The sequence below is a fragment of the Neodiprion lecontei genome, chromosome 7 (genome assembly GCF_021901455.1).
Source record: "Neodiprion lecontei isolate iyNeoLeco1 chromosome 7, iyNeoLeco1.1, whole genome shotgun sequence".
In the NCBI taxonomy this organism is placed as follows: Eukaryota; Metazoa; Arthropoda; class Insecta; order Hymenoptera; family Diprionidae; genus Neodiprion; species Neodiprion lecontei.
Genome location: NC_060266.1, coordinates 2429114 through 2452966, shown reverse-complemented (window position 1 = coordinate 2452966; position 23853 = coordinate 2429114). Strand labels below are relative to the sequence as shown.

Below are 23853 nucleotides of genomic sequence, written 5' to 3'. Positions count from 1 at the left end.
TTATTACAACTCTCCGTGCTGTTTACCATTCCAAACTTAAAATCGTACGTTAGTCGGAGAGATCACTCACAACAACGTTATAAGCTCTCTTTTACAAGCTGTCACACCGAAGCGTAAGTTGTTGGGTAATTACAATAAAGCTTGAAATCTAGCTCAATCCTTGACCTACGTTTTGAGCGTTGTTCAAGCTTTTCAGCACCTGCTCTTCCCGAGTTCTCGTAGTCCTTAAAAAAACGTCGAAAACGCATTTTTCGAGATATCAAATACCGGGAAGCTTTGACGAAACCTTAAACTCGTCACTAATGCATGCGCAAGTGAGCGAAAATTAAAGTATTCGGAAAAGTAACATATCGATCCTTATTCCATATACATATTGAAATTTTACAGCTCGTGAGGATTTAGTGCTTCAATTGCGTGCCGCTGCCCGTCTATTCGTGGAACCATTCGTATCGACGTAGTCGAGTTATGAATATGTATCCGAGACGTTGTACATAGATCTGTATACATAAGGGCATGTGATACATAGTGAATTTAGAGTGACGAAAATTAGGTATTTCGCGTACTAGAAAAAAATTAGAATCAAGCCACGAATAAAAAAAAAAAAGGTATTTTATTAATAGCTAAGCGTGAATTATTCAGAAAGGGAAAGGTTAAAAGGTATGTAATTAAGTTTGATCGCAAACAGTTTGAATATATCAATTCGTTTATTATTTTAACAAATCTACATGCGTGACTACGCAATGCGCTCGTCTCTCGTTATAAGGCCAGTTACGTGGCTGTGTATGGAACTGATTTGGAATCAGAAAATTGTGAAGATTTTTGGTATATATGACTTCACAAATTTTTGCCGATCCTTTCCAGTTCTTCGAGTACATAAATTACGTCGCTTCCCAAGACACCAGAATTTTGTACAACGAAACGAAAGAAATTTGGCTTCTGACGTAGTGGTTGATAGCTGATCATCAAACTCCCGCGTTTCGTCATTATTTCCTTCATCTTCGGTGCCACCTTTTGCATGTCACGTGAAATGGTAAAAAACGATATTTAGATATCGAAGGAGGGGATGTTTTTTTTTGCTTCAAATTGAAAAACGATTCAAACCAACAAATTAAACCTGGAGTGACGAAGCAATGTGAAACGGAAATCGGAAAAAGAAACGTGCAGAAAACGATGCTGCCTTTTTTTTTATTTCAATCTTGTATTTCAATTTTCCACCTACACTTCTGCTTGATTTATTCTTTTAATTTTTACCTCCCTGTCTAATGAATAAATAGCCCGATATCTGGCTCAACGGTGGTAAAATTTATGTTGCTTATTTCGCAATGCAGAGGACAAGCTAATAAATTTTACAAGCTGACCTTTCAGAATGTCCAAACTATTTGATTGATGGAAAAGCTGGCGGTAATAATTATTATAATATATATACGTGTATGTAATAGGTAACAAAGAGGACGAGAAATATTCAGAACCGCACGACGGTAAGAATAAGTTTCATTATACACGAAGTGTAATGAAAATAAGTCATTTGTTGGTAGCGTACCGAAGATTAATAAAATATTCCTTCAGTGAATAAAGCGACCGAAGTATGATAATATTAACCGAAAAATTTGTCATTCGGTCGGTAAATAATCACAGTCTTCCTCGCTGCCGATAAGCCGGCGGAACGAAAGTTTGTTAGTACGGCAAAAATCCGCTAGGCGTAAAATTCAAATAACAAATGACGATCGCTGAACCGTTATTAGTTTGAAATTCATTATCCGAATGGACGGCGATGAAAACTTTTTCAAAAAACTGTGAATAATCTCTCAAAAAGAGTACGCAAAGTGAGTTTGTACGAAAATTTTACAAACATATTATACATTAGCGATTATTAGTGCATTTTCAACGGCGAGAAGAACACGGAAATGACCGTTTGATCAAATCGCAATTCCGTCTAGAAAAATCTTCGACGAACGCCGACCGACTTTTGCCAACTCATCCCGTGAAAAATGTGAGCATAACAATCAACTTTAAACAATACAGAGACAATATTTTTATCCGATTATTCGGAAAAATTTTCGAATAAGACCGTGGCTAGGATTTTACTAAATTCTATCGCGGAAAAATTTCTATTATGTACCGTTTATTCGAAAATTTATCAGCCACTTTATCGTACGATGTTCAAAATTGATTCACGGTTGTGTGAAATCGATTTTACCGTAAAATAATAGATTATTAATCCATAGGTATATGTATGTATACAAGTAAACTTTATCTTCAAATTCTGTGCATCGAACAGACCAAAATAAAGAATTTCAAAATCGAGAGATTCTCCGCACGAATGAAACGATTCGTTGTTATAGTTATGAGGAATCTTGAAGCGATTTTTTACAAAACAATATTTTCACCATCACCTCTTTCACAAGGAGTGATGCATCATTGTATCTAAAAGTGTCTGCGAATTTAATTCTTTGTGCTCAGCGCCTCTAGTAACGTAAGCCTTGAGATTTGTCTCGGTCTGTCGATACTCGAGTATCATACTTGCCTTGTGCAATCGTTCGTTGTAGTTATGAGTTTCTTTAGCGTCCCTAAGAAACGGCGGAACGTACCAGAAGCAAACGTTTACGAACGAAGGTTTAGTCACGAGTTCGAACCCGTCGCGCCTTTCGATTTCCTCCTTCATATGCCTGGACAGCGACATTAGGTGATCGACGTGCTTCTCGAAGCCTGAAGTTCCCTGTGAATTATTTTCATCGTTGTGAATTCTTTATTTACATGATTTTATCGTCGCAGGCCCAAACTATGCCTGACTGGCGCTAAGCTAACCTTCAGTCTTTGCTTGCAAACATTCATAATTGTGAATAAAAAATCACTCCGTCGCTTGAATACTGAAAATCACAAGATGATTTTAACCTTGCAAAGAAAACAGCGCATTGATTTATTATTCAGTTGAAAATCAATCGTCGATGGTTCGGCAATTGTCTCAAGTCATTGTGGACAAATTTTCCAGACACTCTCAGACCTCGGGTGCCAAAAACCTTGGAGATTCTCCCTTCATGTTTATCGGTATGACAATCTTCCCCCTCCGTGATTAGCTACTCAAGTACTTGTTGTCGTTATTTTTCACGCTGTAACATCCCTCCTCATTTAGAGTCCATAATCGACGCAGCCAGGGGTATTAAGATGACGTTTTAAAGTCTTCTCGGAGCCTTAAAGAAGCCTGAAACTCCTTTTGTACGCCTCGAAAGGTTGTGAGATGACAGGTGTGCATAGGGGGATCGCTAATGTATGCATGAGTATACTGCAGTAAACACTTGAAACAAATCATGCGACACAGAGGCCCTTGGGCTTGAACAGGGTGCGCCTCGATGGCGGCTTGAGTACCGAGTCGGACCACAAGATGCAAAGTTAAGGGAAGTCGCTTGCGTGGGGTGAAAAATGCATCAGAAGCTAGTTTTGTGCATCTGCATAAAAGTGGTCATGTGAGAGCGAAAGACTTGAAAGAGAGACGAGTTCTTTACGCCTGCGAGCAAATATCTCAAGGCGCTCTGGAAGTTTTTGATTAAAGTCTGAACTGTTTCTTCTTCTTTAATATTTCTCCTCGTTCCATTTCTTATTTGCAAGTAAATTTCCTGATCAGACTGTCTAACTTGTGGGTGCAAGAAATCTTGAAAGTTACCTTAGCCTGCCACATTATCCAGAATTTAATAACGTCCGCTCTCCTTCCGCATTGCATGTACTTATCTCCGACATCTAGATTCGTCAGATAAAATTTATCCCGCTGAAAGAGGTAGGATGCTTTTCTCGAATGGGCCGCTTCGAATATTCCGCTGTGTCTAGTCAGTAGTAAAGAGCACTGCTGAGGCACCGCCAACAATTTGTGAGGATTGAAGGTAATCGAATCCGCTCTGTGAATCGATTTCAGCAGCGTTCTATGGACTCGGCTGAATATCAGACCTCCGCCCCAAGCTGCGTCGACGTGCAACCACATGCTGTGTTTTTCACAAATGTCTGCAATCTCGTCCAGCCGATCAATCGCTCCCAGAACTGTCGTTCCTGAAAGTGGAATGAAAGTCAATTTAAAATTAGATGCTTAAACGACAGGGAGGAGAAAATTTAAGAAGCTAATCCAAAGCGAACAGGCCCAAATCATAATTCAGTTCTTTTTTTCATACATGCCATTGACTCTGAGGTATTTCGAAACTCCACTGACCTGCTGTGGCGGAGACCATGAAGACAGTTTTTCCTCTTTCCTTTTCCTTCAAAACGTTTGCCTCCAAGTCGTCGACGTCCATTCTTCCGAGCTCATCCGTCGCCACGAGAACAACATTCTTTTCGCCGATGCCACACATGTTTGACCATTTGAGAATGGAGTAGTGGGCATCTTCCGAAGTGAATATTACCAGCTGCAGTCCGGCAATTCCGCAGTTCTGAAAAGACAGTCGTTGCTATTCGTATGGCAGGCTTCCGTCGTTCGTCAAACTCACCTTCGTCTCAGGCCGTAGCCAAAATCTTGCCAAATTGATCGCTGTGCCGTTGGCATACGATCCTCCAGGACAGAACATCCCGTCCCCGGAAACTTCTGAATCCTGGTCTTCGTTTCCTCTGTAAAACATCTTCAGCATTTCGCTTATCACGCTCTGCTCCATCAGCGTCACTACCGGGGCTACTTCGTAGGTGTAAATCGAGGCGTTCAACGAGTCGGTCAACCATTGACCAGCTAAACCGTAGGGATCCAATCTAGAGATCGTTGGAACAGTTTGTTTGCGAGTTAAAAAGGCGTGAAAGAAGAATTGAATAAAATGGAGCAGTTTTAATTGTACCAAGGCCATGACTCGGAAGTATAGATAATAAACGGAAAGTGTAGAGGAGTCCGATATCTTCTCAAGATTAACCCTTTGCGGATATTCTTTCTACTTCTGGGCTCATCGACTTGGTATAATTAAAATTGCTCTATTCTACTCCATAGAAGAGAGAAAGGATGAAAAAGAGTTCCAAAAGTAAAGATCGGGTGAAAGAAATTTGCCCGTGTTTTAATTTGTGATAATCAGTCAATTCTCACCCTGAGAACAACTGATTCATGAAATAAGGGTGACCAGTCTTAACGCTGAACTTGTACACGTTTTTTATCATCTCCAAAATAAGTTCCTGAGACTTTGGTTCCTCCTGAACGTTGAACGGTATGATTTCAGAAAGATGGGCAGGCTCTCTCCAGCGGATGACAGGCTCGTCCCGCCGAACACCGTCGAAGACATTTTCGATTAGGATCGAAGCCAGCTGAGTCAAGAAACACTTGTGCTTTTCTTGAACCGGTGAGTTTTCCCAATCAGACATTTTACGTTGACTTGGTTCAACGCGCTATCGATATTCTCCGCTCGGTTATCCGACAGAAATGTAAATGCAAGGTTCGAGGCCTCTGTGCCGCTTCATATATTCGCGCTTCACCCACTAACCCGGAGGATGCGTTACCTGGGCTTTTATCAACCTTCTCCCCCAACGTCGTTGACAATCCCCCCTGATTACGATCAACGAGACAACAATGGTACCACTAAGCGACCTCAGTTAATGCCCAGGGACTTGATAATTGATTCGAACCAAGATTTAATCGCGCGTTATGCAATAATTCAAGGGTTTTGTAAACAACGAGGCTAAAAATCCCCGAACATTATCACCGAAAATCTATTTCCCCGTCTTTCCTACTCTGTTACAGCCATACTTGGATAGAAATGAGAAATCGAACACGTTGTACAGAAATTCTTGAGTAGAAAAATAGTTTATTCATTCATTTACATTCGTGATACAAGTTATCCATATTTTCAAAGGATTTCGACAACGCCAAAGAAACTTAATTGCCTGGTTAATTCACCTCCCTTTCAAATCTTTTGCAAAGCTGAACCGTCGCCAAAGTTTCAGCCAAACTCTTTTAATTAATTTTTCAACGCATTACTTCATGCCCTGAAGTTCCATTATGCTCATCAATATCAGTTTGATGTGCGCTTTGGTCTTGGCGCTCTCTTCGCGTAAGTTTTTCACTTGTCTGTCCAGCAGTTTGAGTCTGAGGTTGATCACGACGACGGCTTCGTCCAAAGTGAACTCGACGAAATGACCGAGACCAACGTCGAGCAGGACCATCGAACTGTCCTCGATCACTGCTTGGACGTAGAAATTGTTTCCGATGTCTAGTTTAGTCTTGAAGCCATTATTTGCCTCGGATGGCATTGATTGTAACGTAGATATCGTCGATTTTAACTGAAGATACTCCGCCGTCTCCAAATTCTTCTCGTTCAGCTTCGACTCCAATTTTCTCAAATCTTCCCGAAGTACCTCGTTCACGTAAGTCTCGAACTGCACCACCTTCTTCGCTATGAATGGATCCATTTCGATCGATCTGTAAATTCATTGATTGCGTTCAGTTAACGGAGGCTAGGATTTTTATCATCTTCAAAGAATTAAGTGAAGATTAGTTTAAGGAAATTTTCTGAATTCGGTTTGAAGTCATCCAAAACAGTTTAAATCAAATTTACACCTGTTCGTGTCTTCGATGATAAAATGTTTTTGCGAAATTACTCGAGGTTAGAAATGAAATACAATGATAAAATCGAATATTAGAAGGGTGAATATTTTTATGTATTTATTTATTTTATTCTCGTGAGAATGGCTGAAAAAAAGTTAAAAAACTCCTTCGAACCGGTCTAATTTCGACCATTCTTTACCTCAAACGAACCTCAAACGGTGATACGCTTCTACCCTTGATGTTTTACGCTGTCAGCTGTTGCACCAGCGGCTTGTATTCCATTCATTCGATTCGACGAGCAGAGACAGTTGCGCCACGCTACGATAGCGTCTAAAAACAAGCTTGCCGGTAAAAGGGGATGCGATATTCAAGCGCGGGATAATCGGATTCTTTTACTTTTTTTCAAATTTCCAACTTTACCATTCATACACTCGTGTTTGAAATTTATTCCAAGCTTCGCAGAAAAGCATCCACGATTCTATATGATATTTAGTTTTCCAGCAGTGCGAGAGAAAAATAATCAGACATTCTTTTCCACGCAGTTTTCACCGTGGATAAAAGAATTCGGGATAAAGTTTTTTACTTATTTATTTATTTATTTATTTATTTTTCTTCACGGTATTTTATCATCGCTTCACAGACCGACGTTAAACGACAAATTCTACACTCTGAAGTTAGAAATTGTTTCTATTACAAATGACTGACGATGATCTAAATATGCGCGCGTACAAGCGATCGATGGATCGAACAGACGGTATTTAGAACATTAAACTATTATAAATCTGTATTAATAAGGACAACGAGATACGGATATGTTAATAATCGCACATATAAGCCTGCAGATTGATCGCTGCGGTTATATTCGTGTGTTTCATGCATCGACACTCACACGTGTACGAATCGAATGACTAGAAGACCCTAATTCACCGGGCATCATCATCTTTGTAATCGTCATTGTCGGTATAGACACGTATATCACATACACGTATAATTTATATGCGAACGCGTATCCGCAGCGTAATCCGAGCCGGTTGCAGGAGGAGTTTATCTCCTATCTGCTCTACTTAGAAATCTTTAATTAGAATCGATTTTTATCCCTCCTTCTCCTATCGTTATTCCCATTTTTTTTTTCTTTTTCGTTTTTTTCGTTCCTCTTCTCTTTCTCTCCCTCATACATTCGATATTATTGCTGTATAATAATGTTATTACGCACACACAAACACACACACACACACACATATATATATATGTATGCATGTATAGAGAATCGTGACGGTTTATATTCATTGTATATAAGTGGCACCTAGATCGCTGCAAGCCTGCAATGTGCATCGTGTGTATTATTGTTATACGGAAAACATTCGATAGCCACATGCACGTTACATTATTCAAATACCATATATAACGTTATAACGCGATGCATTTTACACTCCATTATTATAGACGGTCGGACACGAGGGAGAACGATATTCATTATCGTTATTATTCTTATTATTATTTCTTCATCGATAATATATTCGACGCTGCGCAGGTACATTTGAAAAATGTTTAATGATATGGAAGCAATATTGTACAATAGCTGGCGTAAGTAAACGTGTTATTTTTTTTTCTTCAACGGGACAACGATCGAGTTCTGTACAATAAAAGTAAGAAGAATAGGAAAAACAAAAATCGAAATTTTGAGAACTATAAGATTGACAAAAAATAATCGTTGCAGTTTAGAGATGAAACAAAAAAGATTTAGAAAAAAAAAAGAAACTTTGCCGCAAGAATATAACAAAAAAAATGTATACTTATATATATATATGTATATATTAAAAATAATTTGTCGAAGTTGGTCACAGTAAAAAATCTTTTTATTGATTATTTAAAAGGTTGCGACGTTTCGATCGGCTACGGCCAATCATGACTAATTTCAAACTCTTATGTACACACACATATATATACGTGTATATATGGATCGCATTTAATCTCAACGCGCGCGAATATTTATTTAATAATATCCTTCATATATAGTTGGTATAAGATTAATCATTAACAAGTGTGTAAATCACGAACGATGCGTTATTAGCCCGGCTAAGCCGTGACGTTTTAATTACCGCAAACGCTTCATAAGCGGCGGGGAAATTATACCGTTCGTTATATTAAACCTGACGACGACGACGACGACGACGACGATGGCAATGGCGATGCCGATGGACAGGTACGTGAGACTTACGCGTGTATTGATCCGCATCATTATAACATTATACATGCACACCTGTATAAAAATATAAATGCATATTTATATATACATACATATTACATTATATATATATGACGTTTCGTCATAGTTGCAGCATTGCATGCGTTGCATTGCGCTGCGCTGCTACTATATCACCCTCCGCCTTTATGCCTGCATACACATGTGCTTGTGTGTTTGCGGATGTATATGTGTATATATGTATATATATATATCGCTGCCGCATGCACCTGTCCCCGGGACCCGTTGATCAATGCAATTTTCTATGACCAACCAGTCAGTCGGCAGTCCAAGGGGCAAAGTTTCCCACCGCGGCGTAATTTTAACTTGTCAGAATTAACGCGGTGAATTTTATCTGTTCGCGCTGCACTGCGCTTTGCCTACTTGTTTATTCCCCATTTTATTCTACATACCTAACTTTACGTACGATATTTACGATTATATCGATTTGTGCAATTTATACAGTGCGCAATGTGCGTTTTATTATTTATTTATTTGTTTGTTTAAATTTTTTTTTTTTCTCTTTTTGGTCGAAAGATCGACGCTAATTTCGAGTTTTGAATACAGTTGTGGGACTGATTTTCTTTTTATTTTTTTTTCATTTTTTTTATCGCCCATAGCATCGTGGTATCATGGACAAAAAAATAAAAAAATAAAATAACGAAATTAGAAATAAGAATTTTATCGTATAATTTAAGAGTTATATCGTTGATTTAATAAAATTGCACAAAACTGTGATGCAAAATTATAATCACCGTTTTGGGAGTTGCGATTTTTCAAAACTTCGTTCGAGTTTTCTTTTTTTTTTTTTTCATCACTCTTAACAGCGGAGAGACAGATGGAAATGATTTGCAGAAATTAGAAACGAAAACTGCGAAAAGGAATTTTACACCAATATTCAATACACACGTTTTTGAAATTTTTACTTTATCTCTCACAAATCGAAAAATTTCTACCAATCTGCGATAACTGAAAATCATCATTCTTTATTCATTTTTCCCCTCGGTTCGTGAATGAAGAAAATTGGCGAAACTCAGAACGAAGGGAGAAGGGGAGAAACGAGACGTGAGGAGAAAAAAGAACCGCGTTTAAGCCTACTTACAAAGTCTTAAAACGCGTTTGCGAGACCGCGCAGTGAAAGTAGATTGAACTGCGCAAGTTTGTTTAAAGTCATTCAGATTTAATATATACGGATGCAGGTGTAATGCATAAGATCGTATTTGCATTGCAGTTTTCAAATACTGCATATATACGTATATATATATATATATATGTATCATATGTGTGTCATTCCCCAAGCATAATTTACCTACTCGTGGTTAAAGATAATTTCAGCGCTATAGATGTATCCAGATTCCACAAGTAGGTATGCAAATATAGGTGGCCTAATTTTGTCTCTTTTGAATTTTTCGCTTCGTTTCTTTACCCCTTTCCCCCTCCCTCCCCCCCCCCCCCCACCCTTTATTTCTCTCTTCGAAATAAAATGAATGAAAAAATTAATCGACACGAATTTCTCGTTTACGCACGCGTCAGTTTTGAAATACAAAAGAAAAAAAAAAAAAAAACCAATACGCGGCAGGAAAATAATTTAAACAGAACGTATACATGTAAGAGTTAATCCTTTCAGTCACGTATAATTGTGCTGATCGTGAGTCAATTTTTGTAACAAGATAGTATTCTGTATTTTTTTTTTTTTTATTTTTGGAGTCACTGATTACGAATCTGAAATCACATTTTGAAAGTTCGAGATGGTGGATCCAATATAGTGGACAAAATTTTTGAATTTAATCGAAACCCGTACAAAAAAAAAACTTGGTACGGGATTTTTTCAGATTCGCAATCAGTGACCCGAAAAATTCCTGGACAGAGTTTTTTTCCGGATTCGATCGAACTTGAAATATTCGTCCGCCATGTTGGCCATCTTGAATTTTTGATATCCGATTTCAGATTTGTAATCAACGACTCAAAAAAAAATTGTAGTTTATGTAAAACATGTATACACGTGTAGAGGTGTAAATTTTTCGAAAATGAATTATTCCTTCAATATTCACGATACTTTTCAATCAATTTATTTCTAACAATAACAACTCACATTATATCGCAATAATTACTCTCGAGTATTGAAAACCTATCAGTGTACTATTATAAACAGGAAAAAAACGCAACGAAATATGTTTTCAAAGTTCTCTGAATGTAAGATGAAAAAAAAAAAAAAAATGGATATAAAATAGGTGGTAAGAATACTTACCACTGTGAGTCAAAGAGTTAAAATCACTACCTTGTGAGTGAGAAATAAAAAAAAAAAAAGAGAGAGAAATATTTTAGACGGTCATTCCTGCAGCTTTTCCCTCTCTCTCTCTCTCTCTCTCTCTTTGAGTCTCTTACACGTGTGAAATATGCATACTTGTGTATTTATAGCGAAAGAGAGACGCGCGATGTTCAAGTCGCGTCCCTCGCGCAAATATGCATGCATGCATCGTTCGTGCGCGCGTGCGTGCGTGTGTGTGTGATATTAACATGTGCACGCAAAGAGAGAGACGCGTATAAGCGCAAGTATATATTTTTCAAAGGCGACAGTAAAGATTGGCGGCGTTTAACGGCCTCACTCTCCTCTTGACATAAACTAAGAACTGTATTGCTTAGATAAGACTAGAAAACCACTCTCGCGGCGTCAAGCGTCAGCCTTAGCTTTATGCGAATGAATAAATGTGTATAAAATAATTTATAATAAATGTTCCATGGAAAATTTCGCTGCGTTTGCCGTTTTCAATGTTACATCCACGCGCGTGTAATATATATTTATAATATACGCAGGTATGTACGATGTTGAAAATTGAGTGCCAATCCCGCGTCTGTAAATCGCGTCTAAATTCAAGAACACGGAAGATATAGAATTCGAAATTAGAATCATGGTCGAATTGTTGTAAACGAACATCGAAAGTCACCGTTTGGAAGGACAAGAAAAAAAAAATTAAAATTTCAACTAACAAGAATCAACGAATTGGGAATTCGGTATTTCTGTGCTCGTCATGAATTCTCGTAAAATGCACTTTGCGTTTGTATCGATATCGTCGTTATCATTGTCATCGTTATAACAATAATTTCCTATCGTTGTTATTATTATTACAATTATTATTATTGTGCGAGGGCAAATCGCCAAACATTATTAGGTGCAACGTGAAATTAAAATCGCACGTAGTGACGATTTGAATAAATAAAGCAGAAAAAAAACAACCATGTTTGCACACTCGTTTTTTTCTTCACCCCGGCAACAATGTGTTTTTTTTTTTTCTTTCTCTTTTCAACTTCTTGTTCTTTCCTTCTTCTTCTTCTTCTTCCGTAATACTTATTTTACACGCGAGCACGTCGCGTTTAATTAGCTGTTATATGTGTTTGATGTTTCTATACATCGCGTATGTAATACGTTATATATATATATATATATATATATATATATATACCTACCTGCACGTATTTACGTGACTGCTGCATACGTCTCGTGTCAACAATACCCATTACGTGTTTCCATCACACTTGTGACCGCCGACTTTTTATCCTTTCATTCGATGATTGATCCGTCATTTTTATTTATTTAAAAAGAAAATTTCTATTTTATTCGAACTCCTTTCGCCAGATGATTTTTAGTTAATAATTTGCTTTCTCTCTCCTCCTTCTCTATCTGGTTTTATAATCGTTATCAAAAGCTTATGCTATAATCGTTATTATCGCAGTGTGTATATATTTCCACTTCTTATTTCATTCATTCGTGTAGTCTAATTATTATCCAGAAATTTTTTGTAATCTCAAAATCCTGCGACAATGCGCCTTTATTCACGAATTCGCAACGTCGCGGTCGATGAGAGGATGGCCGAATACCAATGATTGAGAAAAAGCAATGCTGAAGTATAATTTCCGTTTATTTTCTTCTGGGGTTTTCTTTTTTTTTTTTTTCTTCTTTCGATATTCATTTACTTTCGTTTATTTTATGCTTTGCCTCTATTGTACATCAATATTTTACAACGCGTTATGTATATTATACACATTGTTTTTTTTTTTTTTGTTATTAATTTGTGATACATATTGTTTGTTTGTCTTGTTTTGTTTTTTTTTATAAACGAAGACAGGAAGTAGAGGAGAAAAAATATATGTGTAAATACATATGTGGTATATAATATATCGTTTACAGAATATTGACAGTTTGAAATGCAAAAACATACGACCGACGAATTATACTTTTTCATCGTTTCATTCGTTTCCTTCGCTTGTTTATTTATTTATTTATTTATTTATTTATTTATCTTTTATTCAAATCGTTCCGACTTAATCACTAATCAACTTAATTACCATTATCGTTATTAATATCATACTTATAATTACAATATACATATACATACGTATGTATAATAATATGCATATCGTGTATCTGTATACATTATATTATATATTTTTCTTTCAGTTACAATGAAAATATGGCGACAGATTATACGTAATAATTAATTCTTAAAATTGGGTCTGCGGGATTTTCTTCTTTTTTTTTTTTCTTTCTTTCTTTTCTCATCTCTTCTTTAAAAAAATAGAAATAATTTACCGAGATACATATGTACACACAAGCACACACATATGTATATATATATATATGTATGCATAATGTACATACATATATAATTTTTCCTCTTTCACGTGTTTTTCGTCTTGTCTCAAATTATTTCTAAAGATAATAATCACAATAATAATAATAATAATTACAATTATTATTATTGTTGTTTTTACAATTACACATGTATTAACTCGGAGCACGTGCGATTAGGAGCCTATGTGTGTGTGTGTGTGTGTATATATATATATAATATTACAGCTTAACTACGTCAATGCAGTCATAACGCGTAATTGTTACTATAATCTGTTATCGCATCATGGGCTGGCATCGATTGACTTTCATTCTAATATCACAATAAATAAAAAAAGCAAACAATGTTCCCTTTTCTTCTTTTCATTCTCTCTCTCTCCCTCTGTCTCTCTCTTTCTTTCTCTATTTATTTAAATCTTTGCTCATTCTTTCAACTTCGTGGGTTTTTTTTTTTTTTTTTCTTCTTACTATCGTCGCTCTTTTTCCCGCGATATATTTCCTTGATTTCTTTCATTCTTTCTTTTTCTATCAGAAACTTTCGCCCCCCCCCCCCCCTCCCCCTTTTTTTGCTCCTACAAGTAGGAGTAAATTAATAATGTGTATACAGCGTACGTATGGATATTGTGTATGTATAAATAAGCGTTGACGTACGCGCCGCTACGGAGAAATTGAACCATCATTTTTTATCACTCATTTTGATTTCGATTTCTTCCTCCTCTATTTCTTTCTTTTTCTCGCATTTTCGCATTAATATTAACAGTGAAGCGTAAGAATTGAAACAAATTCTTTCCGCGATGTGCAAGAATTTTTGCGAAAAATTTCTTTTTTCCGTTTTGCTTTTAATTGATCTTATTTTTGTTGTTGTTTTTTTATCATTATCGTTATCATTATTATTATTCTCTGTTTCTTTCTTTATCCTGTCAAGCCAATACGTACAGAAATTTAAAATTCGTCTTATCTCGTTAGAAAATAACTTTTAAAATCATATGAATATGAAATCTATCCCGTTATTATACGCTCAACATTATTAATGCCGTTATTATTACCATCGTTAACGTTGATGATTTTATTTTTGTGCTTTCCCTACATTATTTGCTTTCACGTAGATTTTTCAAGTCGAGAACAAACGAATTGAAGAAGCTGACGGTAGTAATGACAGTATAGAAATAGTTTAATAGCTGCAGCTGGATGTACGATGAAAAACTATCGTTATTGCTACTATCATTAATATTATTGTTATTATTATTATCCGTATCATTGCTGTTGTTGTGGGTGTTGTCAGTATCATTTTCTTTGTTAGCATGAACATTGTTAATATTAATATTATCGGAATTATTGTTATTTAATTATTATTACTATTATTAATATTGTTATTGTTGTTTTTTTTTTTTTTTTTGTTTGTCGTTATTCATATCGTTACATGCGGCGTAAGGTGATTAAAATCTGTACAACATATTCATCACGCGCTGTACAGTTCGAGTCGATATTACTACATATCAAAATCAACGTCCGCGCTCGTACAAGGTACATGTAAATAGTTTGTTTTTTTTTTCCTTCTGTCGCATGTGTATATATGCACGTGTGGGTGTGTGTTCCGGCAAACACACATATATATACATACATACATACATACATACATACATACATACATACATACATATATACACATATATATATTTGGGAAATTTGGAAAAGAAAAAACAAAAAAAAAAAAAAACCATAGAACGAGAAGAAAAAGAAAGAATAGAGAAAACAACAAAGCAAAAAATAATCACATTCTCTCCACCGTCGAAACTAACAGGATATAAGATTTATTGTATTCTAATGCGGATATATAGGTATACTTTTATTTGTTTATTTATTTATTTCTATACTGTTTTTTTTTTTTCCTTCGTGTAATTGATTTATTTATTTCTGTTCTCTGCGGTCGAGAATCGGGGTGGTGTTTAATTATCGTTTTTTGTTATTTTTGTATTCTTTTTTTGTTTCTCTTCGTCCAGCTTCATTTTCTTCTTATCGTCTATGCGCATATTATATACCTACGTTTTCAGACCGCCGTCTTTTGTCCAGTTTCTCGTGCAGCGTCTCGCGATCATCCTTGGCGAAACTGTAATCAGATATTGGAAAGGAATCGAGAAATTAGAGACGTTAGAGACGGGAGAAAAATGAGTAAAGAGGAATAATTTTTTTTTAAATAATTTTGCAATTACGTCGTTCACAAGATTTTTCGTTATTTATTGAGCGTTTTTGGAAAGATAGAAAATCGACCCCTTCTACTGCGTCCCGAAAACGGGAAGATAGGGAGATAGTCTGCTGAGCAGTGATATGGCCACTAAGCTAAAGATAATCGAACAAGACTTGATTGACTCGGTTGTGAAATTAATCGATTGGTCAATTCTATCGTATTTTTATGAAACGATGCATATGATGAAAAAAAGGCAAACGTCAGTTCGTGGTTTCAATGGCGGAAAAGTTTTTCGATAATTTATAATTACATTCAAAACATCTTTCAATTTAAGGTAATAATATTCATTTACATTTCACTGATTATATCAAACAGGTAACGATTGATACTTTATTCGCACAGATTGTGAGAAAAAATAATCGACCATACTCGTTTAGTCGGGAAAAAATAATCTAAGTGTCAGAGAAAATAAAAAACCTGTGAAAATCGATAAGTGGAAAAAAAAGTAAAATAAATAACAATAAGCAAAACAAAAAACATAGCATCGAAATCGCCTGCAGCCGGTCTAGCTATAAATCAGAACTGAAACGACCGGTATAAAAAGGCGTGTCTTGTCGTTGCTACCGATAGCGATCGAGTCGCGCCACAACGCGTGGCGTGTTGTGCAGATACCTACATATTATATTATATAGTAGCCGATGTCGCCCGTCGCTCGGGAAAAGTTGTTAAGTAATCACTGGATAAGTTGTATGCATGTAGGTGCATTGCGTATATATAAATATATACTTTCAATGTTAAATTAAAAGACAGATTTTCCGGGAGTTGCGAAAAATCTGCAAATCTTAAAGAACAGAAAAAAAAGAAACAAAAAAGGAAGAAATATTATCAATGTCTAAACTATAACATCGTTCAAGATAAAAATTAATTTTTGTGTCTAGGTTGAGCTGATTATTTTTTTTTTAATTATCTATACATTGAAACAATGGAAAAAAATACGTACACCCCTTCCTTAAATTTTGCTTTTGCAGTCTAGCATAGAAGTCTACAGAGATTTTGTGCCTGGGATTTGGACACGTGATCGTGATTACATGTTGATCGATGTTATAAAGAGATGAAAATTATTATTTTTCGAGAATAGTTTGATTTTTCAGCCAAGAGAGTGTAATTAAAAAATATTGAATCGATTTCAATTATTCAGGGAATAAAAAACCGAAAGAATCTTATTTTTGACTAAAAGTAATCTTATTGGGAAACTGAAATTTCGAAAAATATCGAAGCATACAATTCTTTTCCCCTTACTGTATTACACTCGCATATGATATAGCTTTGAATTACAAGGGTATATAATGTAGTGTGAAACGTCGTACAGTTTGTGTAAAATATTAATTAACGTTACGTAATATTATGCACTGAGTTGTAACGCGTTAGACGCAGAGAATTACAGAAGCAGAAATATCATAGTACATAACGAAGCGAGGCGAGACCTTGCGGCAGTCGAGCAGCGCTATCTTTCGACTCTCTGCATCCGCGGCGTCGTCGTCGGCAACGAAATAGGAAAAGAGAAGAAAACGATCGATGAATGCGAGGGAAAAAAGAAAAAAAACAAAGTGGAAGAAAAAGTAAAAAGACTAGATTCTCGTAATAAAAATCTGCACGCGCTACACTGTACGGTGAAGAGATAAGAGGAACTTAGATAGCGAAGTATGTATGTATCTGCACCGTGGCCCCGAGTCTCGGGTCGCAAGGGGCAAACCGAGCCACACGTCCAATAATCGAGAATTGTTGCTGCTGCTGCTACTGCAACTTCAACTTTTGCAGAGTGGCGAGAATTTTGCTTAAATAAAAATTCACTAAATCCCCTGACTTTTTCCCGACGAAACTATCAGTAACGTTGGACAGATTTTATATGACCGAAAGCTCCAGAAGTTGTGCACCTTGAATATATAAATTTGGATCTAAGAATACACGCAGTATCGATTCGTTTCACACATTAGAAATTTAACGATACCGTTTCCGAAAGTTAGCTTAACCGAATTCACGAAGCGCGGTTGAAGTTCGAAAACGATTTTTAAGAAAGAAGAGAAACAAAAAAAAAAAAAAAAGTAGAAGACTCTTCCCAACAGGCGATATTCCCTGAATATTCCCAGTTTTCCCTGTTTTGCAAACATTGAAGAAGAGAAAAAGAAGAGAATGTAAAATAAAAGAAAAATCTGTACGACAGAGTTTTTCGGAGGAGGATTTTAATGTCAAAGAAACGTGACCCACTTGAAACGTGAATAAAATCCGAACGCGTTGACCAATTTCCGAAAACTTTATTTTTCTTCAAACTATTCGAAAAAGTTGCTGGGAGACAAATTCAATTCATTAAAAAATATTTACAGATATCACTTTCTCAATTTCCTACGGATAATTCGATTAAAAATATTTTAATTCTGTAAAGTCGTATCAGATTTGATCTGCAAATTATTAGTTTACGAACGTTTTGGTATCGACCAATCCATCCACAGATTCGTAATTTCTTAACACTCAATACCGATGCGTATACGTTCATGAGTCGCGAATTTTTACAACGTCGTATCAATTTTTTCTTTTCATTCAAATCATCATTTTCGCAATATCGTACTAATCCTAGTTTTTCTCTTCGTCGTTGAAACCATAATTTTTTCTACGTCTCATACTGTACCCTGCAATTGAAAAATGAACAGTAATTTCGAAGCGATTTCTTCTAACATAATCTCGCTTATGGCTCTGCAAGGATTTGAAAATCGAGTCGTGCTTTCTTTTCGCCTAGTTCTCCTTCTTCTCCTTCTTTCAACGGCTGCCGCTTGAGCGATGCATTCGTCGCTGCAGCAGCGGCGGCCCTGGAACACGTATGAAAACTAAGTCCAGGGGTTTCATTTCACTGACTTTACGAGGTAGACATAAAATGGATTTTACTGTCGGCTAGTTCGCCAGTTCTCGAGTTGGTAACATTGCTTTACCCGGCATAATATACGGTCTTTCCCTTCCCCCCCCCCCCCCCCCCCACCCTTCTGCCCAACCCGCTTCACTCCCTTGCTTCAATCCTGAAGCGAATCTCCCGTGAATCCCTTATCCGCAATCCTTTGCAACTTCACACACATATATATATATATATATATGCATTTTCGCAAGTCCTTATAATGCGGTTGTATATAAACTTTTCCTATGAAAAATGTATACATATACATATACATATATATATATATATATATGTGTGTGTGTGTGTGTGTGTGTGTGTGTGTGTGTGTGTGTGTGTATGATAACTACTCGGTTTGACGTATATACGAGCGCGTTTCATACCCTCGTATAACATAATATTATATTATTCCATGTAAAGTTATTTAATATTATACCTTATACACCTTACATACATATATATATGACATACGATTTACTCTCAGATAAAATCAGTGCGTGCAGTTGCATTTGACGAGTGGTTCATCCCCCCCTCGCCCATTTCACCCTCCCGCTCGTCTTTTTACTTCGTTTATAAATGTACCTACATTTATTATTTAACTTGCATTTTTTTTGTGCCACTTTGCCCGCCAACAACGCATTGAACCGTAACCAACAATATTTTGTCAATCTTCCGTTGGGATTGGCGAATAATTGACGGTTCAAGTTGATTATTATTTCGCAAATTAGGGGAAGGAGAAAAATAACTACATGTTACAGCTTAAAAAAATTACTTTGAACGATATACGCGGATCAAGCAGAAATTGTCTCATTTACGATACTGATGAACGAGGAAGAGGGGGAGGAAACGGATAGAAAGATAAAAAATGAATAAGTAAACGGAGACAGTATATTCCAAGTGCGCAAAGAACAGAGTTGATTTTTATTCTTGATATTTACACAGGCAGTTAAACTTGTGGTGCCTGCATACGTGTGTGTATATATAAATATAAATATATATACGCAGAGTGGCGCTGAAAGATCGCACAGCGAATTTAATTGGCCTCTATATTTACGGTAAAATTATTCACTGACGTGTTTATAATATGGGTTTTAATACGGTCTTAATAACGAGGAGTTAAACGCTGCTACAGTATAGTTATGCCTGAGCATTATACGCGCCTATTATACATGTGTCGTTTCTGTAATTGAACCGGCGAAAAACTATTATCAATTAAACGATCCAAGTACGCGGCACGAGTTGGCGAAGCATAAGGCGAAGAGAAAAAGGAGGAGGAACCCTAGCGGGGAACATTAATATTGCATATCTAGTTGGATCGTTGCTGCGGACGATCATTATGTATAAAATGTGCGCAGTTATAATTCTACCGGTATTCAATAGCGCAAATTACTTTTCAACGTATATTGATTGTCTCTGCAACATGGATACCTATACTTGTAGCTAGGACACGATAATCATGGAAGCTTCGACGTCGAGTCGCATCCATGTTGCGTTCGATGCAAAAAGTTGCTAGATTCGATAAACAATATTATTAACAGATTTATCGTCGTTATCTACAACTAGATTCCGCAAACTGCAACCTCGTAGTCTAGATTATTCGCTATTGCAATCAACGATGATCTCTTTCATACTTATTGAATTGTCGACTCGGCGACACTATGCTTCAAGTTTTATGTTATACATTTATAACTGGCATTTAACATCGTTGATAACACTTGATGATTTTTACCACGCATCGTTTATTAGAAATGCAAACAAACCGAAGTCTAAATCGTGGAGAATAACGTTGGAAGGAACGTGTATATATAGATTACACAGCCTTGAAAATATTCTAAAATTCTGTTTCTACGAAAGGTTTTAAGAATGTTTGTCAAGCGACGAAAGGTGGAAGAAAGCTTAAATGTATCGTGGAAGATTTTGAAGAGCTAGTCTCGATGATGCCAAAAATATTGAAAATCGCGAAAACGGTGAAAAGAGTTCGAGTTGGAAGCTCGTGAAAACTGTGAAATCATTTTACTGTATTTTTTCATCAACGTTCTTACGAATACAAAAACCCTTCATATGTAGACCAATTCCTATTATTGGGATTTTCATTTCATTTCAAACGTTTTAATTGTACTTTTTGTATTTGAACTCTAATTGATCCGAATCGATGGATCTTTATTAGCGGGGTAGAATTTTGAGCGTTAAAGGAGGGTGTCGAACAAGCAGATTACTCCCGTATAGGCGCTAAGTTTCGACTCGGACAGACTGTGAAAACTTTCAAACGCTACCTCAGGTACGAAATTGAAACATTTTCACGAAGCAAACTCGCCTGATCTTTGTTCGGTCGTTGGTAATGCACGTGGAAGATGTATCGGCCTCGTAATCGCCTGCGCAGGGTAGCGTGGAGGAAATAAGGAGAGAAAAACGGAATGAAAATAAGACCGGCGTCGAGGTTCCTCGTAGTCCGGGGAGTTACGCCGTGGCAAATTGTAGCTAGTTAACAAAGAGCATTCGAACCATTACGTACGCCGTGTGCAAGAGCGTGAATATCGCGGCCCGAAGGTACGGGTTCCCACTTCCTCCCTTTCTGGTCCTGGTCTTGGTCTTTCAGGCCGTCTCGTAAACGACGAGCGTCGCGGACCCGCGAGCGGTTAAAACCTCGTCAAAATAACGTCGTAAAAAGAGCGAGGCAGAAAGAGGCGTCTCTCGACTCCTACTTTCCATCCGGTGTGCGACACACCTGAGCAGTGGCAGTTCCTCTTGGACGTCGAACTGACGAGAGCCGGGCACTGCATTCCCTCGGCTTTGATGCCGCCTCCCTTATTCTTCGGCGAACGTGATCAAATCCGTGAAAAGGGATCGTGAACGGAGGCAGCGTCAAAGTATAACCGGGCGTTTTAGAGTCCCGGTATATGGTTCGTCTCTTCATGGGCAAACATGTGTTACGAGTGAGCGTTTGATGGCTCTTATTGTACGCTACCAGCGGTATGTCAGGGGTTGGTTTGTGCCCACTCAAGTTCAAGTTATTGCACAGGTATGTATAACCATCGACGTCGTTTTGTTCCATTGAGAGCGATTAGCCGCGTTCTCGATCAGAGAAAACCGCTCGCTGATCCAACGGACTTTCGGATGAGATCTTTGTCGCGCTGGTTATCCTTGGAAATTCTAAGCACGTTGGAGATAAGAGTCAGAGAATAGCGAACACTCGAGAATTAGGATTGAACAGGGAAAAGGCATCTCTGTGATCATCGTCTCGATGAACGGACAATGATCAGAGAACGACCATTTACGCATCATTCCGCGGAAACCGCCTCGATGGCCTCCCATTCCGCTGAGAAACCTCGTTAGAGAGTGATTTACAACTCAGCCTGGATTGGGAAACGTTCTGCCACTTCTGATCATCGCGTCTTGTGGTCAGTACCATTTAGGTCTAGTGTTCAAGGCGTGTTTTTGGCCTTCGAAACTGGCTCGCATCGCTTACATCTTCGAAAGTTTAGCGAGTTCAAGTTCCAAGGAACGAACGAAACCGAATAAAATTTGAATGTCAAGTAAAAGCAACGCGTGAGCCTAATGATCGTTTACCATAAAACTTGAGCGCGACCAGCTCGGTACATTGGAACGTGCGGCATGCGGCGAGAATATTTGCTGCAAGCAGTCGTAGGTACGCGGTTAAGTACACACGCGAGTGAATAATATAAATAGTCGGAGATGAGGAAAGGGTTCGGGATTGGAAGAGAGGCGATATAACGTTAACTGCAGAGCCTGTTAGCTATCAAAGTTAGGGTTACAGCCTACGTAGTACGACGAGATCGAAGAAACGACGCGACCTAACCCAACAACCGTTGAGATTCTCGAGATCCGGAGGTGCAGCCGGCTATCAACCCGGGTATCAGCTGGAAAACCGCGTCACTTTGCCATCGCGGTGCGAAAAGCCCGAATTAAATACCCTCGGGTTATCATCGTTAGCGATAAACGCCTTCAGGTACGGGCGTTGGACGTTTTGACGGAAGGAAAAACCTGAGAACGCGTACGGCAAACACCGAGATGCCTTATAGGAGGTACGCGTGTAAAAGAAAACAAAAGGGAAGAGGAGAGTTGTTATCGAATGGGATGAGCGCGAACTGCGGTGTAGAGGAGAAAGGGGGAATAGTACTTCGAGTTTTAGTACTTGGCCAATCGTAAAAATTTATGCAGGCTAAAGCACACGGTGCAGTGGCCAGCGCACACAGGAATCGACGACGACAACGAGGACGTATAACGCGCCGCTCGTCTGTATTTACAGTATACGCGGATATCGCGGACCCGATTACCAAGAGATATAGAGCCTTCTTTAACAGTTTATCTTAGGCCGCAGCCTGCGTCTCCTTATTCTTCGTCTTCCTCTTTGGCAACAGTATTTACTGCAACCGCACGCCCATCGTCATTGCGCTGTTATCATTTGTCACGTCAACACACCGCGGTAGAAGCATCGTCGATAAATCGATCGAACGGCAGTAGTTATTGAAGAATCGAATCGGTGAGTGACAAAGATTGTCACAAAGATGAAGGCGAGGGGTTAATCACTCGCGGATTTGATGTACAGCCGATTTGAAAATTAGAAAAAACTTGATGGGATTTTAAAGGATTTTTAAAGACTTCAGACATTTCAAGACTACAAAAGATTTCGAAAAATTTCAATACATTTCAAAAGATTTCAGATGGTTTCGTAGGAATTCAACAGATTTTAGGGATTTCGAAGGATTTCAGGAATTTCAAAAGATTACAAGAGACTTCGTAGGATTTCAAAAAGGTTTTTTCGTACGCCTGTTTGAAAAAATCTCCTCCTGGCGCGACGCCACGAGGCAGGAGTTTCGTCGTTCTTGACAAGTTTGAACGAAGACACCGTCAGCTGTGTAGAGTGCGAAGAGATACTCTTAGCAGATTTCAAACCGAAGTTGTGTATCGTTGAGACGGTCGTAAAAACAGTAGGTAGGTACCTACCGGAAAGAGAGGCAACCGTGTAGACCAGTTACCCCAGAAGAGGAAAGCCGCTGGGCGAGAACCGCAACGACTTTGCAGGCAGGTGCAGCTGGATGAAGTAGCGGGGAGTTTATCGTCCTGCGGTAAGTGCTTCGCGGATTCCCACACACCCCCGTTTCTGTTGTCCTTGCCGGTGCAGCGTCGGCGGCGTAAAACCGATGCGGAGGAATGATTTGGGATTTAATCGCGGCTTCGGGGAGAAGAGGAAAACCGTCTGGTGCGGGACTCCTCGCGGGTTTTCGGTGCGAAGGGATCTACGGAGGCAATAATTAGGAACCGCGCTCCTGCACGCCGCGGTTCAAGACTCGCGTGCAGAGCGGTAAGAGAAGCAGGCGGCGGTTCTGAGCAACGTAAGGAGCATGAG

The 23853-nt window shown here is 38.0% G+C and overlaps 2 protein-coding genes across 20 annotated transcripts in view; both read right to left on the bottom strand.

Moving 5' to 3' along the window:
* Positions 1-685: 685 nt before the first annotated feature.
* LOC107222954 (cysteine sulfinic acid decarboxylase) lies at positions 686-5435 on the bottom strand. The gene is made up of 6 exons (XM_015662507.2): positions 5042-5435; positions 4467-4719; positions 4193-4409; positions 3659-4035; positions 2525-2716; positions 686-1008 (listed from the first exon to the last, which is right to left on the bottom strand). The coding sequence occupies exons 1-6, from the start codon at positions 5311-5313 to the stop codon at positions 835-837; spliced, it is 1485 nt and encodes a 494-aa protein (XP_015517993.2). The 5' UTR covers positions 5314-5435; the 3' UTR covers positions 686-834.
* A 298-nt stretch (positions 5436-5733) lies between these two features.
* Positions 5734-23853, bottom strand: part of LOC107222953 (protein doublesex) — an 84172-nt gene continuing 66052 nt past the window's right edge. For 13 of the 19 annotated variants that reach the window (XR_006905172.1, XM_046744701.1, XM_046744700.1 and 10 more), the window contains one exon: positions 15239-15469. Coding sequence is in view for 2 of the 19 variants with exons in the window: in XM_046744706.1 (XP_046600662.1) it covers positions 5923-6367; positions 15406-15469 (509 nt within the window). In the remaining 17 variants the exon portion in view is untranslated. Of the gene's footprint in view, positions 6368-6804; positions 6824-15238; positions 15470-17671; positions 18409-23853 lie in introns of those variants that run through there. The other 6 variants (XM_046744706.1, XM_046744705.1, XR_006905170.1 and 3 more) reach the window with 5 other exon arrangements.

Coding starts and splice junctions, on each gene's coding strand:
- LOC107222954 (XM_015662507.2), bottom strand. CDS start 5,313: ATGTCTGATTGGGAAAACTCACCGGTTCAAGAAAAGCACAAGTGTTTC. Junction 2,717..3,658: donor GGATAATGTGGCAGGCTAAG/GTAACTTTCAAG, acceptor AATAATTCACAG/GGAACTTCAGGCTTCGAGAA. Junction 1,009..2,524: donor ACAACGAACGATTGCACAAG/GCAAGTATGATA, acceptor GACATGCAAAAG/GTGGCACCGAAGATGAAGGA.